Source organism: Narcine bancroftii, chromosome 10 (genome assembly GCF_036971445.1).
Source record: "Narcine bancroftii isolate sNarBan1 chromosome 10, sNarBan1.hap1, whole genome shotgun sequence".
Taxonomy (NCBI): Eukaryota; Metazoa; Chordata; class Chondrichthyes; order Torpediniformes; family Narcinidae; genus Narcine; species Narcine bancroftii.
In genome coordinates this window covers 17,127,776-17,143,582 of record NC_091478.1, presented here as the reverse complement: position 1 = coordinate 17,143,582, position 15,807 = coordinate 17,127,776, and the positions used below count along the sequence as shown (strand labels likewise).

General features: G+C 40.4%; 1 protein-coding gene across 8 annotated transcripts in view; it reads right to left on the bottom strand.

Moving 5' to 3' along the window:
• The window catches only part of LOC138744224 (synaptic vesicular amine transporter-like), a 146,641-nt gene that overhangs the window by 15,278 nt on the left and 115,556 nt on the right, over window positions 1-15,807 (bottom strand). For all 8 annotated transcript variants that reach the window (XM_069900046.1, XM_069900043.1, XM_069900042.1 and 5 more), the window contains 5 exons: window positions 14,861-14,953; window positions 7,184-7,273; window positions 7,059-7,102; window positions 6,863-6,923; window positions 2,145-2,240 (listed from right to left, as the gene is read on the bottom strand). In XM_069900046.1, the coding sequence (XP_069756147.1) occupies window positions 2,145-2,240; window positions 6,863-6,923; window positions 7,059-7,102; window positions 7,184-7,273; window positions 14,861-14,953 (384 nt within the window). The remainder of the gene's footprint in view (window positions 1-2,144; window positions 2,241-6,862; window positions 6,924-7,058; window positions 7,103-7,183; window positions 7,274-14,860; window positions 14,954-15,807) is intronic.

Here is a 15,807-nt window from a genome sequence, read left to right as displayed (position 1 = left end):
GTTACTTCCAAACTTTTGCCTCTTGTTTCAATCACTCCTACCCTCAAAGGAAAAAGCCTATCTACATCAACTCTATCTAGCCCCCTCAATCTTAAATACCTCTATCAAATCCCCCCTCAACCTTCTGCGCTCCAAGGAATAAAGACCTATTCTGCTCGATCTTTCTTTGTAATCTAGATTCTGAAACCCAGGTAACATTTTCGTAAATCTTTTCTGCACTCTCACTACCTTGTTGATATCCTTCCTATAATTTAGTGACCAGAACTGCACACAATATTCCAAATTTGGCCTCACCAATGCCTTGAACAGTCTCAACATCACCTCCCAACTCCTGTATTCTATGCTTTGATTTATAAAGGCCAGCATACTAAAAGCCTGCTTCACCACCCTATCCACACGAGATTCTACCTTCAGGGAACGATGAACTGTTATTCCTTAGATCTTTCTGCTCCACTGCATTCTTCAATGCCCTCCCATTTACTACGTGTGTCCCGTTTTGATTATTCTTTCCAAGGTAAAGCACTTTACACTTATCAGCATTAAACTCCATCTGCCATCTTTCAGCCCACTCTTCTAAGCAGTCCAAATCCTTTTTCAATCTTTGAAACCCTTCTTCATTATCCACAGTAGACAAAAAGTTAAAGAATTTCATGTATGTTACATTCTAAATGCAGTATTATGTGACAATAATGAAACCTTTACCTCGAGTTAAAAAAATGGCTACTACAGACTCCAAAGGCGATTAAAAGCTTAGAAGCAAGCCTAGTTCTCCTTATACTTGCACCAATGAACATTTAAACGTACCCGAATATTCACAAACATCTGTGAAACCATTATGGAGCCCTGAAATGAGGGGAACTATGTATAAAAAGTCCCCTCATTTCCATAAGGTCAAACCAAAATATACACAAATAACCTTGAATAAACTGTGGAATGTGCACTTTAAATACATGGGAATTGCTTGATTACAAATTTCAAACTGCGGAGCACACGGGCATGTAAAGGATCTTTGATCCAAACATTATGGAGGCCACTGTATGTAGGATGCCTTGGGGGTTTCCTCAGTTCTTCTTGCTAAGGCCTTCTCATGTCCCCTTCCAGCTCATCTCAGTTCCTCTTTAAGCTCCATCCTGGCTACCTCATAATACTTATGAGCCCTGTCTGCTTTTGCTTCCTATACCTTGTGATGTATGTTTCTTTCTTCCTCTTGACGAACTGTTCTACCTCTCTTGTTAACCAGGGTTGCTTTATCCTAACATCTGTTCCCGGTCTCAGTGGGAAAAAGCAAACTAGAGCTCCATGCGAGTGGTTCCTCAATATCCTTCACATTTCTGCTGTTTATTTCCCTGAGAACATCTTTTACCAATTTACTCTTCCATGTTCCTGCCTAATAACATTGTAATTATCCCTTCCCCAATTAAACACTTGCCTATTTAATCTGCTCCTCACCTTGACCCTGGCTATGCTAAACGTCAAGAAGTTCTGGTTACTCTCTGTGAAATGCTCACTGACCTCAAGGTCACCTGATCCAACCTGAAAGATTGACCACTTGCTTAATTTTGTAAATGAAGTTTTAAGAATAGATTTAATCTTTAAGTTGCTTTTATTTGTTGTGTCTTCTAGTAATGTGCTGTTTTCTGAACATAATTCATGTTGACAATGACTAAATATTCCTTCTCATGTTTAACTGCTGAACATTTAAAACTGACACTGTCACTAAATACTGGTATTTTTTCTTTGTAGGTTCAATTGAAAATAAGTGCAGTACATTAGCTCAACTATTATGAATTTGACAAGTATTTAATTAGTTCAAAGCTAACTCATTTAAAAATTAATAATGTAATATGTATGAGACAAACATAATTTTGAGGTTCAAATGACTGGAGAATTTTTTTTTTTTTTAAATTGTCCAGGATATTTGATGTGACAATGCAGAATCTAGGTTATTTAGGTCAAGAAAATTACATCCAGTGAGGTAATGGTGAGACTGTAAACCAACTACTTAAGTCAGTTCACAATATTCCTAGTAAGAGCCAACTGTGGAAAAGTAAGAACAATGTATTCAATGATGATGGTCAGAGGAAATCTCTATGATAATTAGTGAGAATTTCAAAAAGAAAAGCAAGTGTTGAAGTTATATTTACCCAGTTGCCATTTTGACGAGCACATGGTTTCCATCATCCAAATAGGCAAGGCTGGTTCCAGCATTGCAATGCCCATGTTTGCAAAGCATATGGCTCCTTATTAAAACAGAACATGTTATTAATAAATGCCCATCAATTATTAATTCTCATATCCAAGATCAAGAGGAGGCAATATATGCCAATTGAATTTAATACAAGACTCCTGAGAAAAATATATCTTTTATCTCAAGCCAGTCCAATAAAGGAAACGTTGAGAAGTCGAATCCAATTACAGAAAACAAAGAAAGACAAAAATAGCAACATTATCAGAAGGTTAAACTACTCAAGCAAACAAGCCTGTTCAATTTTCAACCGGTTGAATTAAAAAGAGAACACATCAATTCTTTCATCATTATTTACCAAGATGTAATCAATTACTGCATGATGCAAAATGATGGACTAACCTTTAACACAATGCTTAAACTATTCAATACATTACTATTTTTACCAGGTGAGAGAGCTTGTTATTAGGAGAACATCAAATCTTTGGTCCCCCTATCTGTCTTAATGTGGTATGTTCTCCCACGATTAACACGTCACAACTGGAGGAATATTGGGCTTCAGAATATGGGTTGCCAGGCAATGCAAATCATGAATCTTTGTCTGCTTATGGCAGTCTAAAGGCAATTTTGTGTAATATTACATTTAAGTGTTATTAGACGACAATAAATAGCATCTTGTCTGAGTTAGAAACAATTCTGATTTATAGTAAATAAGTGATAAGACCATCTTAAACACCAATCAATGATTTCAGAATCAGAATTTATTGTGATGAACAAGTCATGAAATTCTGTGTTTTGTGGCAGCAAACATTCATATTATAACCATCTTACTACATTACTATATAAAAAATAATACGGCACGAAAAGTAAGGCAGTGCCTTTGGTTCATTGATTATTCAGGAATCTGATGGCAGCGGTAAAGAAGCTGTGTTGCCATTGAGTGCTTGCATTTAGGCTCCTATACCTTTTTCCTGATGGTAGCAGAGTGAAGAGGGTGTGGCCTAGGTGGTGGGGGTCTTAGAGGCAGCTTTTTAAAGACACCACCTCATGTAATGTCCTCAACGGAGTGAAGTCTGGTGCCTGTGATGTTGCAGACTGAGTTAACAACCCTCAGGAGTTTATTCTTATCCTGAGAGTTGGCATCTCCATACCAGGCAGTGGAGCCACCAGCCAGAATGCTCTCCACTGTACACTTGTAGAAGTTTACGAGAGTCTTCAGTGACATACCGAATCTCCTCAGACACCTCATAAGGTATAGCTGCTAGCGAGCCTTCTTCGTGATTGCATCAACATGGAGACTCAGGACAGATCCTCAGAGATGTTGACACCAGGAATTTGCACCCAAGTTTGTCGTGTTGACACGAACCTGGCTACTGCTGCTGTTCCCTGAAAAGTCATCCCCTTGCAACAGTTCACCAAGTGGTACACTTTTAACTACCCACCCTGCACCTGAGGCATGACACATCACTATAACTGTTACCCATGATCCACTTGGCCTATTTTATGATGCAGAGTTTGTCCAACTCCAGCTTCAACTCCCTGAATCAGTCAGTAAGGAGCTGCAGCCAGGTGCACATACCACATGTGTAGACACCAAGAACTCTGATGTACCAAATTCTCAAGTCAGAGCATACATCTGCCCTGACTGACATAAAAATTGCACTAAGCCTGAAAAGTTGAAAGACCTTATCTGTTGCAACCTGTACCTCTGTTCAGCCCTCTCACTGAAGCCTCATGAACCAATGTCTCAGCACTTGCCTGTAATCACCACACTTGGACCTCAAGCATTGTGTGATGCATTATGTTATATTTTATATTGTATATAGATATGTTTTAAAGGAGATAAACTGTGGCAGGTTTTTTAGTGGAGGTCACATACAAACACTTCAAAACAGATCTCATTTAAAATGCCAGAGCTCTGCTCAAGTCAGACAGTCCAGGCTCCGAGTGCTTTTGCAAAAACTTTGAAGAACGCCTATAAGGACTATGCAAGTAGGTGTTAAGTGGACATGCAGTGGAGTAATGGATTATTGTTTTGGAAAGCAACAAATGACTGGACTCGGAAGATTAGGTCCGGTGCCGCAGTCTGTCTGAGTTCAGAGTGCTGTTCTAAGAGGGTCATGTGGTTTTCTGAGAGAGAGAGAGAGAGAGAAAGAAATTGAGTTCTACAGTTCAGCAGCTGGAACATGACAAGCTGGAAAGCTTTTGGAGAAATCCCATTTTTTAAAATGGGTTGCGAGTTCTTAGTTTAGCCTGGTCAAAGCCTCTGTGGTCCATACAAGAGATAGCTGGCTGTATAATGTTTCACTTGAAATAAGGGAAACAAAAAGGAACTCTGTGATGACCTGAAAGAAAGAAAAGTTATCATCCATAAAACCCTGATGGGGCAAGTTTCTTCATTAAGACACTGAAGTGGCTGATCAGAAGGAATCAATGGTGTGTGTGTGATGAGCAACAAATCTTTCTCTGAAAACTGACAAGAACTTTCCTGAGTGGTAACCATTTACCTTTCAAGCACCAAAGCCTGGTGAAGATTCATAAATGTTAAATTCTATATACAGTATAAGAAATGCCTGATACCAGTGAACTTGGAGAAGTGAGATTGGATTGTGAATTAAAGAACTTTCCTGAATGTATACACATCACATATATGTGCCCTTAGAATTAGAAGGGGGTTAAGTTATAGTTAAAGTTTGATCCTGTTTTCATGTTTAAAGATAATTAAACCATTTGTGAATTTCTATTGCTGCTGGGTTTTAGGGTCCTCTGAGCCCATAACAATTGCCAGTCCCAAAACTGCTGCCCTTTACACCAGAACATCATATCTGTGTTCCCTCGCCTTTGTTCTCCTGGAGTTCACTCTCTTATTATCACTACTTCCCTATTGTATCTTACAATTAGACACAGAAATTTCCCATTGGAGAAAAGAGAATTGAGGAGTACTTGTTTTTTTAAGCAAAGCCTTAGTTGGATGGAATCTTTCGGAGGCTTCAAGTGTATTCATGAATGCAGTGCACCTTATATATTCAGCAGGGACTTTAATAGGCCTTTCACAAGGTGGAAAACTGACCCAAATACCCATAGAAACAAGAGGGGGTCAACAAACTGGCAAAGGAACCAAAAGGTGATGGGAGGACGGTTTCCTCTTCCTGTGATTGTAAAGCTGTGCTGGATACTTACTGTTTGTTTTATACATTAACAATCAGGATGTGAATGTAGGAGACAGATTAGTCGGTGTTGTTAGTGAATACAGAACACAAGCATGAAGAATTATGGATGGCTTCACGGAAACACTCAGCAGGCCAGGCATCATCACAGGAGAACTACACAGATTTAACATTACGTTTCTCTTTTCATAAATACCTCTGATCAGCAGTGGAATTTCAGCAATCTTTGGTTTGGTTCCAGGTTTCTAGCATCAACAGATTATTTTTTTTGAGGATTATTTTCTTCTATGTAAAGAAGATTGCTTTGCAATGACCATTTAGTAAAATAAGAGTCATTTAAGCACTTTTAACTACATTTTGTAATAGAAACAAATGTTGGAAATGGTCAGTAGGTCAGGTACAACTGTGGTGGTGCCAGCTGTGAGGTGGGTGGAGTTGATGGTGATCTCTTAGCTCGTAAATGAACTCTCCAAGAGAGATGTCAATGGGCTGAGATCAATGAGGACAGGAGAGAAAAGATGATGCTGTAACTGTGAGATACGAAGCTCTGCACTTACTGGAAATCGGATATTACAGAAAGTATTGATACTGTCTAGTGGGCTAAGCAGTGGCTTTGGAGAGACAAAAACAGAGTTATCACAGAACAGATGCAAGCCCTTTGGCCCACAATGTCTGCATCAAACAGGATGACAAATTAAATTAAGTCTCTGCTGCACGTGATACATATCCCTCTATTCCTGCATATTGATGTGTACATCTGGAATAGCCGTAGAGACATGATACTGATGATTTGCTAAGATGGACAGAACAATGGTCCACTAAATATTCATTTGAATCACCTGGAAAATCCTTTGTTTTGGGGTTACAGTACCATAAAGGTAACTTCAATTTTAAAATGATTTTTTAAAACGTGATATATTTTTCAACAGTGGAAGGAAACCAGAGGAAACCCACACAGACACATGGAGAACATACAAACTCTTTGCAGACAGCATCAGATCTGTGCTGTATGTGGTAATAAATGTATCTTGGAAATCCTGACTAAAGATCTGGAGAGGCGAGTTTGAATCTCATCATTCTCCTTAAAAATTGATGCTGTGAATCTATTTGAGTCTTGTGAGAACTTGACCAGTTCTCTGATGCCATTACCTTTGCCAAGACTAGCCTCAACGTGACTGACATTTAAATCAATATTGTTCATTCTTAACTCTCCTAAATGGCCTGTCATCAACCAATTCAAGGGCAATAAGGAGATAGCAATATATTCTGGCTTTGCCAGTGACATGCATATTATGTATATTTTTCTCCACTAAAATCTCTCTTCCAGTCTTAAACAGTTGCATTTTTCAGCCTCCTTTCTAGCTTTTCAATTTAAATACTTTGTTCCATTCGGACTCTGTTTCATTTGACCAACCTCTGAAGTACAAATATCATTTCCAAGATGCCACAATATAAAATGGAAGACATTGGCGTGAGATAATTACATTGTCTGTATTTATTCTGGAAATACCTGCAGCAATTAATATGTACGGGTCACGTAAAAGGGTAAACAGTGAGCTCCCCTTTTGACTCTGGAAAAGATCAAACAGATGCAAAATGAGGAATATTTAATTATGATTCAAATAAAAAACAGAATCTGAATTTTAAATCTCTTGACTATTCATAAGGTGCATTCACATTTTCAAATCAACATACGTAATACTTACTTCTGGTTGTGGTTTGGAGGGCTGGAGGACAAACAGCTGTAAGGCTGAAGAAGACAAAAATGATAAATCAGCATCAATCCATTTTAAACAGCCAACTGCAGTCTTCCATCTTTTCCCTCACTCACCTCCATCCAGCAGCACCAGTGCTGCCAGGAACAGGAAAGGAGCCGTTTTTCCCACAAATTCGAACATGATGCTTCCAAAGGGTGGGCCCACTGTAAAGAAGCAAATTGATGCATCAACAAGAGTCTTAATTCACAGAGCACAGACCAGGCCTTTCAGCCCATGCTGGCCAAATTGGCATTCTGGGCTAGTCGTGTTGCTTCGTGGGCTAGATGTTGCTTCAGCTTTCATTGACATTCACGGGAACAGTGTGAAGGAACAATATGTCACAAGTCAGGAAAGGGATAGACCATATCCGTATCTGGTTCAAGAGTTTTCTCGATGTGAATTATTTACATCCACAAAGAGGCTCAACACCAGCACAAAGAGAGATAATGGAAATACTCAACAGATCAGGCTGCATCTGTGAAAATCGAAACCGTGTAAACATTTCAGATCAAAGGCCCTTTCTCACCTTTAACCTGAAACAGTATATACTGTAAAACCCCTCTTATCTGACACCTATGGGGATCGGCAGATGCCGGATAGGTGAATTTGCTGGTTGCTTGAGATTGTGTGTTGTGCAATCAGCAAACTGACAGTCAGGGGGCGCAAATTTTAAACTTACGTATTTTATACCTATTTGTGTTTTTTTTTTAAATGGTTGTTTGGGGCTCGTAGTTGCTTGAGTTCCAGATAACGGATTTTACTGAATTTCTCTTTTCACAAATATTGTCTGATCAGCTGAGGGGTTCCAGCGTTTTCTAGTCAGGGCAAAGATGAATTTTAAGGTGAAGTTCAGGTAAGGGTGAGGAAGTTTGAGGGTGATGTGCAAGATTAATATTTTACACAGAGAGTGGTAGACATCGGAATGGCTTCCAGAAGCAGTGATGGATACAGATGCAATAGTCAAGTTTAAAAGGCACATGTGAATACGAACAGGATCAAGGAAATCAATCAGGTGCAAGCATCAGATCAGACACCATGTTATACTCAAACACATGGGCTGAGAGACCCATTCCTGTGCTCCACTGTTCGATGTCCTATAACATCCAATCAGTCCACATTACTACCACATCCAACACAAATTTCATCTAACCGGCCTTTCCAGTTTGGTTCAGAACTGGTCAGCTCTGATGAAAATCTTCACGTTATGATTTTAATTTAATTTAGACATACAGCAAAGAAACAGGCCCTTCTGCCCCATGAGCCCCCACCATCCACATACACCAATGTGACCAATTAACCTACTAACTCCATACATTTTGAAGGGTGGGAGGAAACCCACATGAACCTGGGGAGAATATACAACTCCTTACAGACAGTGATGGATTCAAACTCTGGTAGCTGGTGCTGTAATAGTGTTGAACTAACCATGACATGAACCGCGCCACACTAATGATACCTCAATTTCTTTTTCCTTTTCAAAGGTGCTACCAGATCTGCTGGGGGTTTCCAGTATTGCTGTTATTTCAGATTTTTAGCAATGATATTATTTGTATCCTACATTTCTGTGCTAAGTTGCCTCTTCCTGTTTACAATTCTCCAGGACAGTTCAAGTAAACTTTCCGCAGTCTTTTTCAGCTGGTAAGAGCACAGTTACTCCCATTGTTCTCTCAACCCCTCCAAGTTTGTTTGCAACTACCTCCAATTTTTCAGAGATCTGGTAAAAGATCATACCATAAGAGCAAAATTTGTGATTAAAGGAAACTAAGGGCTTAGAGTTACTCTTTATCCATCTGCAACTGGATCCTCACTTGCTCATCAACAGACTCCAATCAGTGCACATGCGTAACATTCATCTCCTCCTCTGGGACCATCAATTCAAAGCCGGTGCTTGCACCCTTGTTCTGTTTCCTGTACACTCAGGACTGCATAGGCAAGTTTCGCTCCAGTGTGGTCTATAAATTTGCAAACCATAGAATCATAGAATACTCTTTCTTTGGCTTGGCTTCACGGATGAAGATTTATGGAGGGGTAATGTCTACGTCAGCTGCAGGCTCATTTGTGGCTGACAAGTCCGATGCAGGACAGGCAGACACGATTGCAAGGGAAAATTGGTGGGTTGGGGTTGGGTGTTGGATTTTTCCTCCTTTGTCTTTTGTCAGTGAGGTGGGCTCTGCGGTCTTCTTCAAAGGAGTTTGCTGCCCGCCGAACTGTGAGGTGCCAAGATGCACGGTTTGAGGCGATATCAGCCCACTGGCGGTGGTCAATGTGGCAGGCACCAAGAGATTTCTTTAGGCAGTCCTCGTACCTCTTCTTGGTGCACCTCTGTCTCGGTGGCCAGTGGAGAGCTCACCATATAACACGATCTTGGGAAGGCGATGGTCCTCCATTCTGGAGACGTGACCTACCCAGCGCAGTTGGATCTTCAGCAGCGTGGATTCGATGCTGTTGGCCTCTGCCATCTCAAGTACTTCGATGTTGGAGATGAAGTCACTCCAATGAATGTTGAGGATAGAGCGGAGACAACGCTGGTGGAAGCATTCTAGGAGCCGTAGGTGATGCCGGTAGAGGACCCATGATTCAGAGCCGAACAGGAGTGTGGGTATGACAACAGCTCTGTATACGCTAATCCTTGTGAGGTTTTTCAGTTGGTTGTTTTTCCAGACTCTTTTGTGTAGTCTTCCAAAGGCACTATTTGCCTTGGCGAGTCTGTTGTCTATCTCGTTGTCGATCCTTGCATCCGATGAAATGGTGCAGCCGAGATAGGTAAACTGGTTGACCGTATTGAGTTTTGTGTGCCCGATGGAGATGTGGGGGGGCTGGTAGTCATGGTGGGGAGCTGGCTGAAGGAGGACCTCAGTTTTCTTCAGGCTGACTTCCAGGCCAAACGTTTTGGCAGTTTCCGCAAAACAGGATGTCAAGCGCTGAAGAGCTGGCTCTGAATGGGCAACTAAAGCGGCATCATCTGCAAAGAGTAGTTCACGGACGAGTTGCTCTTGTGTCTTGGTGTGAGCTTGCAGGCGCCTCAGATTGAAGAGACTGCCATCCGTGCGGTACCGGATGTAAACAGCGTCTTCATTGTTGAGGTCTTTCATGGCTTGTTTCAGCATCATGCTGAAGAAGATTGAAAAGAGGGTTGGTGCGAGAACGCAGCCTTGCTTCACGCCATTGTTAATGGAGAAGGGTTCAGAGAGCTCATTGCTGTATCTGACCAGACCTTGTTGGTTTTTGTGCAGTTGGATAACCATGTTGAGGAACTTTGGGGGGCATCCGAGGCGCTCTAGTATTTGCCAAAGCCCTTTCCTACTCATGGTGTCGAAGGCTTTGGTGAGGTCAACAAAGGTGATGTAGAGTCCTTTGTTTTGTTCTCTGCACTTTTCTTGGAGCTATCTGAGGGCAAAGACCATGTCAGTAGTTCCTCTGTTTGCGCGAAAGCCGCTCTGTGATTCTGGGAGAACATTTTCGGCGACACTAGGTATTATTCTATTTAGGAGAATCCTAAATAGATGCAATGGAGAGCAGCGTGATTCCCCTGTAGTTTGAGCAGTTTGATTTCTCGCCTTTGTTTTTGTACAGGATGATGATGATGGCATCACGAAGGTCCTGAGGCAGCTTTCCTTGGTCCCAGCAAAGCAGCAGGTATGGATGGAATCCCCTCAGAGGTCTGGAAGGCTGGCGGCAAAACTCTGCATGCCAAACTGTATAGAACACTACAGCAACAAAACAAACAACAGGCCATTTGGCCATTTGTGCTAACCATTATTTCACTAGTCCCATTGACCTGCTCCCATTCCAAAACTCTCCAGACCTCTCCCTCCATGTATCTATCCAATTTTTTTTTTTAACTCAAGATCAAGCCTGCCTTCACCACATCAGATGGCAGCTCATTCTACACTCCATGTAGAACGTTCCCCCAATATTCCCCTAAACTTTTCCCCTTTCAGCTTAAAACTATGACCCCTCGTATTTATCTCCCCCAATCTAAGTGGAAAAGCCTCCTCACATCCACTCTGTCTATACCTCTCATAACCTTGTAAACCTCTATCAAATCTCCCCTCATTCTTCTTTGCTCCAAGGAACAAAGTCCCAACCTGTTTAATTTTTCCATGTAACTCAACTCCTGAAGACCTGGCAACATCCTAGTAAATCTTCTTTGCACTCTTTCAATGTTATTGATATGCTTCCTGTAGTTAGACGGCATTACCATTGTTTGCCAAATAACCAGAAATGATGAGTCAGTATATTGGATGGAGTTTGAGAATATGATTGGGTGGTGTCCATACAACAATCTTGCTTCTAAATCACTAAGACTATGGACTTTATTATCAATTTTAGAAAGGGGGTGCAGAGGAATCACATACTTGTCCACATTGATGGGACAGAGGTTAGTACCTTCACTTTGCTGGGACTTCTCCGAGGATCTGCCCTGCGCCTGTACTTTGTGAGATGTCGGAAGAGATTCAGTATGTCACTGAAAACTCAAAAAACTTCCACAGGTGAACCATGAAGAGCATTCTAGGTGGTTGCATCACTGACAAGAATAAACTCCAGAGGGTTGTTAATTTGGCCTGCAACATCACAGTCACCAGACTTCACTCCATCGAGGACATCTACATGAGATGGTGTCTTATCCTCAAAGGCCCCCCACCTTTCAGGCCATGCCCTCTTCACTCTGCTACCATCGGGAAAAAGGTACAGGAGCCTAAAGACGAGCACTCGGCGACACAAGAACAGCTTCTTCTGCTATCAGATTACTGAATAATCAAAGACACTGCCTTACTTTTTATGCATTATTTTTTAAAAAGTTTTTTATAGTAATGTTGTAAGATGCTTATAATATGAATGTTTCCACTATGATGTTGCCATCAAACACTGAATTTCATGACTTGGTCGTGACAATAAATTCTGATTTGATATTTCAGAAGACCTGCAGCCAGCACGCCAAGGCAACCATAAAAACACCTAACATTTATCTTTTCTAAAATGTCTGAGGAGATTTGGCATGTCGTCAAATAGCTGTAAAGTTCTGCTCATAGCAATCACTGCACTGATAACATGCCTAGTCAGCTTCCAGACCACCAGCAATGCTCATTTGTAATCCACTCTATTGCCAGCTAAATGTCCCTGTCTCTCCTTGCTTGCTGCCCGCAGTTTAGTCAGTCTCATTTGATCAGGAATTTTAATTGCTTCTGCTTTTACTGAAGCTGACTGACCTGCTGAGTGTTTGACATTTTCCAACTCTATTTCAGATTTGTAGAATCCAGTTTTTTTAAATTTTTAAGGGTGATTTTCTATTTTCATACAATTAGATGGCTTCACAGTCACTGTCAAAAGGAAAACTTAGGTGGCCTCACCAAAAACTCACCTGTTCCCTTATCCCAGGTCATTCACTCTCCTTGGGTGGTCTCTGAGCCTGCAGGGATTTAAATGAGGCCCATCAATTGAAAGAGCAAGGGCCTCATATTAGAGCAGAAGTTACGTTTCTAAAACCGTTCACACACCTTCTTACTGAATCAAAGGACTAGTAATGGAATGTGATGAACCCTGGGTTTCAGTACAGGCTTATTTTTATCTGCTTGTGCTGGCGCCACATTTGAACCCAGAATGTTCCTACCAATATTCAACAACAGCAAATTCCAGCAGAAGTCATTAGATAGGGATTTGCTGTGCCCTCTCTTGGTTTTGTTCCAAGCTCCTTAACTCAGTGTATGATAACTGGTTACAGCAATTCTCTCTGGAATCAACTAACACAACCAAGATCTTCTATGAAATACCGAGCATTTCATGTATTCAGTACATGGTACTTCTTTGTTCAATTTCTTCTTGAAAGCAGTAGACAAATTTTAAAATATTTCATTTTCGAGGGAAATGAGTGAAGGGGGGGGGGGGGGAGGGGAAGTGCCTGGATGACACTTTGACAGTTTTGTGTTTGAAATCAGTCCAAACGTAATTTGTCACAATCATTCTATGCAAAAACAAAATATATTCTTGAGTAAATGATTCCCCAAATTTAGTCTTAATTTGGCACCTTCCTTGGAGTCGTATTAGCATTGAATTCAGCCTGGGCTGAATGTTAAAAACTGTGTAATCAAATTGTGAAGATTCATTTCCCATTTGTAATACCTCCTCCCTTGATGAACATAGAATTCATATGAACATGGAAGTAGGTCAATATTTTTTAAAATAGGCTGCATTGTGTTTCTTCAGTGTTTTATTTACTAATGAAATTGAACATTTAAGTTCTTTATGAATCTGAAAGGCATCATTAAAAATCTATAAGTATTAATTTACTCATAATGTAATTTTCCCCATGTGCATTTGAGATAACTGATTGTGATTTTGAGATCAGTATTTCTCTAAAATATTATAATCTTTGAAATGGACTCCAATATAGATAGAAACATGTATTTCGTTATCTGAAAGGATCTAATCAATGCAGTAAAATCCCTATTATCTGGAATTCAATCATCCAGAAGCTCAAAAAGAGCAGCAAAAAAAAAAATTAGATAACATTTAAAATAAGACGAGATGGATGGACCTCATGGGGGAATGCTGAGACTTCATTGGACGTGATCAGGTTTGCCCTGCTGAACTAGCAAAGTCTCTCAATGCACATACATTCCTTTCGCTATCGTCCCTTGAGTGGAGGGGAGTCAGAATGCCCGCACATGAAAGGTGCACCAAGGGCCTGACTGGGACTCTTGAGTTGGAGGCGGCAGGATGGTGATAAGATATGGAGGGGGAGGGGGAAAAATGACAACAGTGTTGAGACTTTGCTGTCAAGGTTTGGATTTTCGACTCACTGTACAAGATGACACCTTATTTTTGAGGCAACATTTTTATGCTTGGATCATCCTATACACCAGCATATACGGTAGGTAAAAGATTCACAAATTTAAAATTGACTGGGGTTCATTACAATGGCAGCACAGTTAGTGTAGTGGCTAGTGCCACACTGTTGCAGTGCTAGCGACTGGAGTTCAAATTTTTGTAAATTATGGGAATTACCTGATTAAAGCGAACTTTACATTATTAAAGACTACAATCCATTTTGTCAAATCACATTTTGCACTGTCTTTTGTCTTTCAGATGGTGTATTCCTAAAGTAGGTTTATTACTTAGGTATTGGAAGAGTAAGCCTCAGTCAACCAGAAAATTCACATACCCGATATCCGTGATCCCCATAGGTGCCAGATAATGGGGATTCTACTGTCAGAAAATTCACATACCCGATATCCGTGATCCCCATAGGTGCCAGATAATGGGGATTCTACTGTATTTCAAAATTAGTTTGTCCAATACAACCCACCAACAATAATGGTAATGAGAGAAATTCATGGGGAAGCAGTATTGGGGTGTGGGAAGTTGGTATAAAATAACACCAAAGATACTAATCCGTTTTTGAAATGTTTGTGCCAAATTACCACTTGTTATTGCAAAAATATAGATGGTTATTGAAAAAGTGAAATCTAGGATAATTTTGCTTCACATACTCAACTTTCAAGAGTCTTTTCCCTTACCAATTAATGATTGGGATGGGAGACCCCAGATGTGGAAATCTGTTGGAATTTTTGTTATTGTTAATGATCAGGGTAAATGTTTCTAGGTTTGCTTTAGAATGGCTTCCAGAAATCCCTGACAGTGAATAAAAGAATATTTGATATCTAGCCACAATCTTATGCCGTGCTTGCTGAGGTGCCATTGATATGAATTGCATTCTTTAAGAAAGAATCAGCTTTATAAAAGATACTGACCTAAAACCCCCATAGCCAGGCCTCCTAAAGCAATTCCCATTGCATTACCCCTTTCTTCATCATTGGTGTAAATGCTGGCCAACATTCCCATACCTACAAAAGAAAAGAAATGTGTCACAGTATTGCACCATATTGAACATAGGCATTGAAGTTCAACATGACTAATGCGTGAAGTAAAACATTTCCTCTTTACTTGTTACCACGTTACTCTGCACACTGTTAGGTCTGCTTTGTTCATGAATGAGTGAGTCAGACACCAGACTGAGTCGAAATCAAGGTTCTTTGTTCTTTATTACCGGATTGTAACACTTGCAACTCACAGTGTTAGTTGGAGAAGGCGCATTTTGCCGTTATCAGCAAGTGGTGTTTTTTATATACCTTAGGATACGTACTTAGTAAATTATCATACCATGACATTGTCCAATGAATAAACTGTTGCTATCCTTCTCTGCTAGTTTCCTGCACATCAATTTGTCATCCCCACTCTTATCTTGAGAGTACAAGGTCACAACTGCATCTTGTTACGCCCCAGCACTGGGTGACTCCTTCTACATTCCCAGCTCATGATGTTTTTACCTAACAACACCCAAATACTGTACATCCTAACTTAAATAACAAGAATGCAAATTCCAGGAAAAAAAAAGCACGAAATTTATTTCATTGTAAAATATAAAAATATATAATTTACTTTAATGGAACATTATTTTTGCTGGTGCACCATCAAAAGCCGCCTAGCTGGACACCCAAGATTCAGAAAGCTTCAGAAGGTGGTGAATCCAGCTCAAGACATCATACAAACCTGCCTCCTTCCACCAATTCTATCTACACTTCCTACTGAAAAAACCACCCCAGTCCAGACACATGGTCTTCTTCTTCATCTCATTGGACAGTAGTATGTAAAATTGCATACCATCAAGCTCAAAGACAGTTTCTTCCCTGCAGCCATC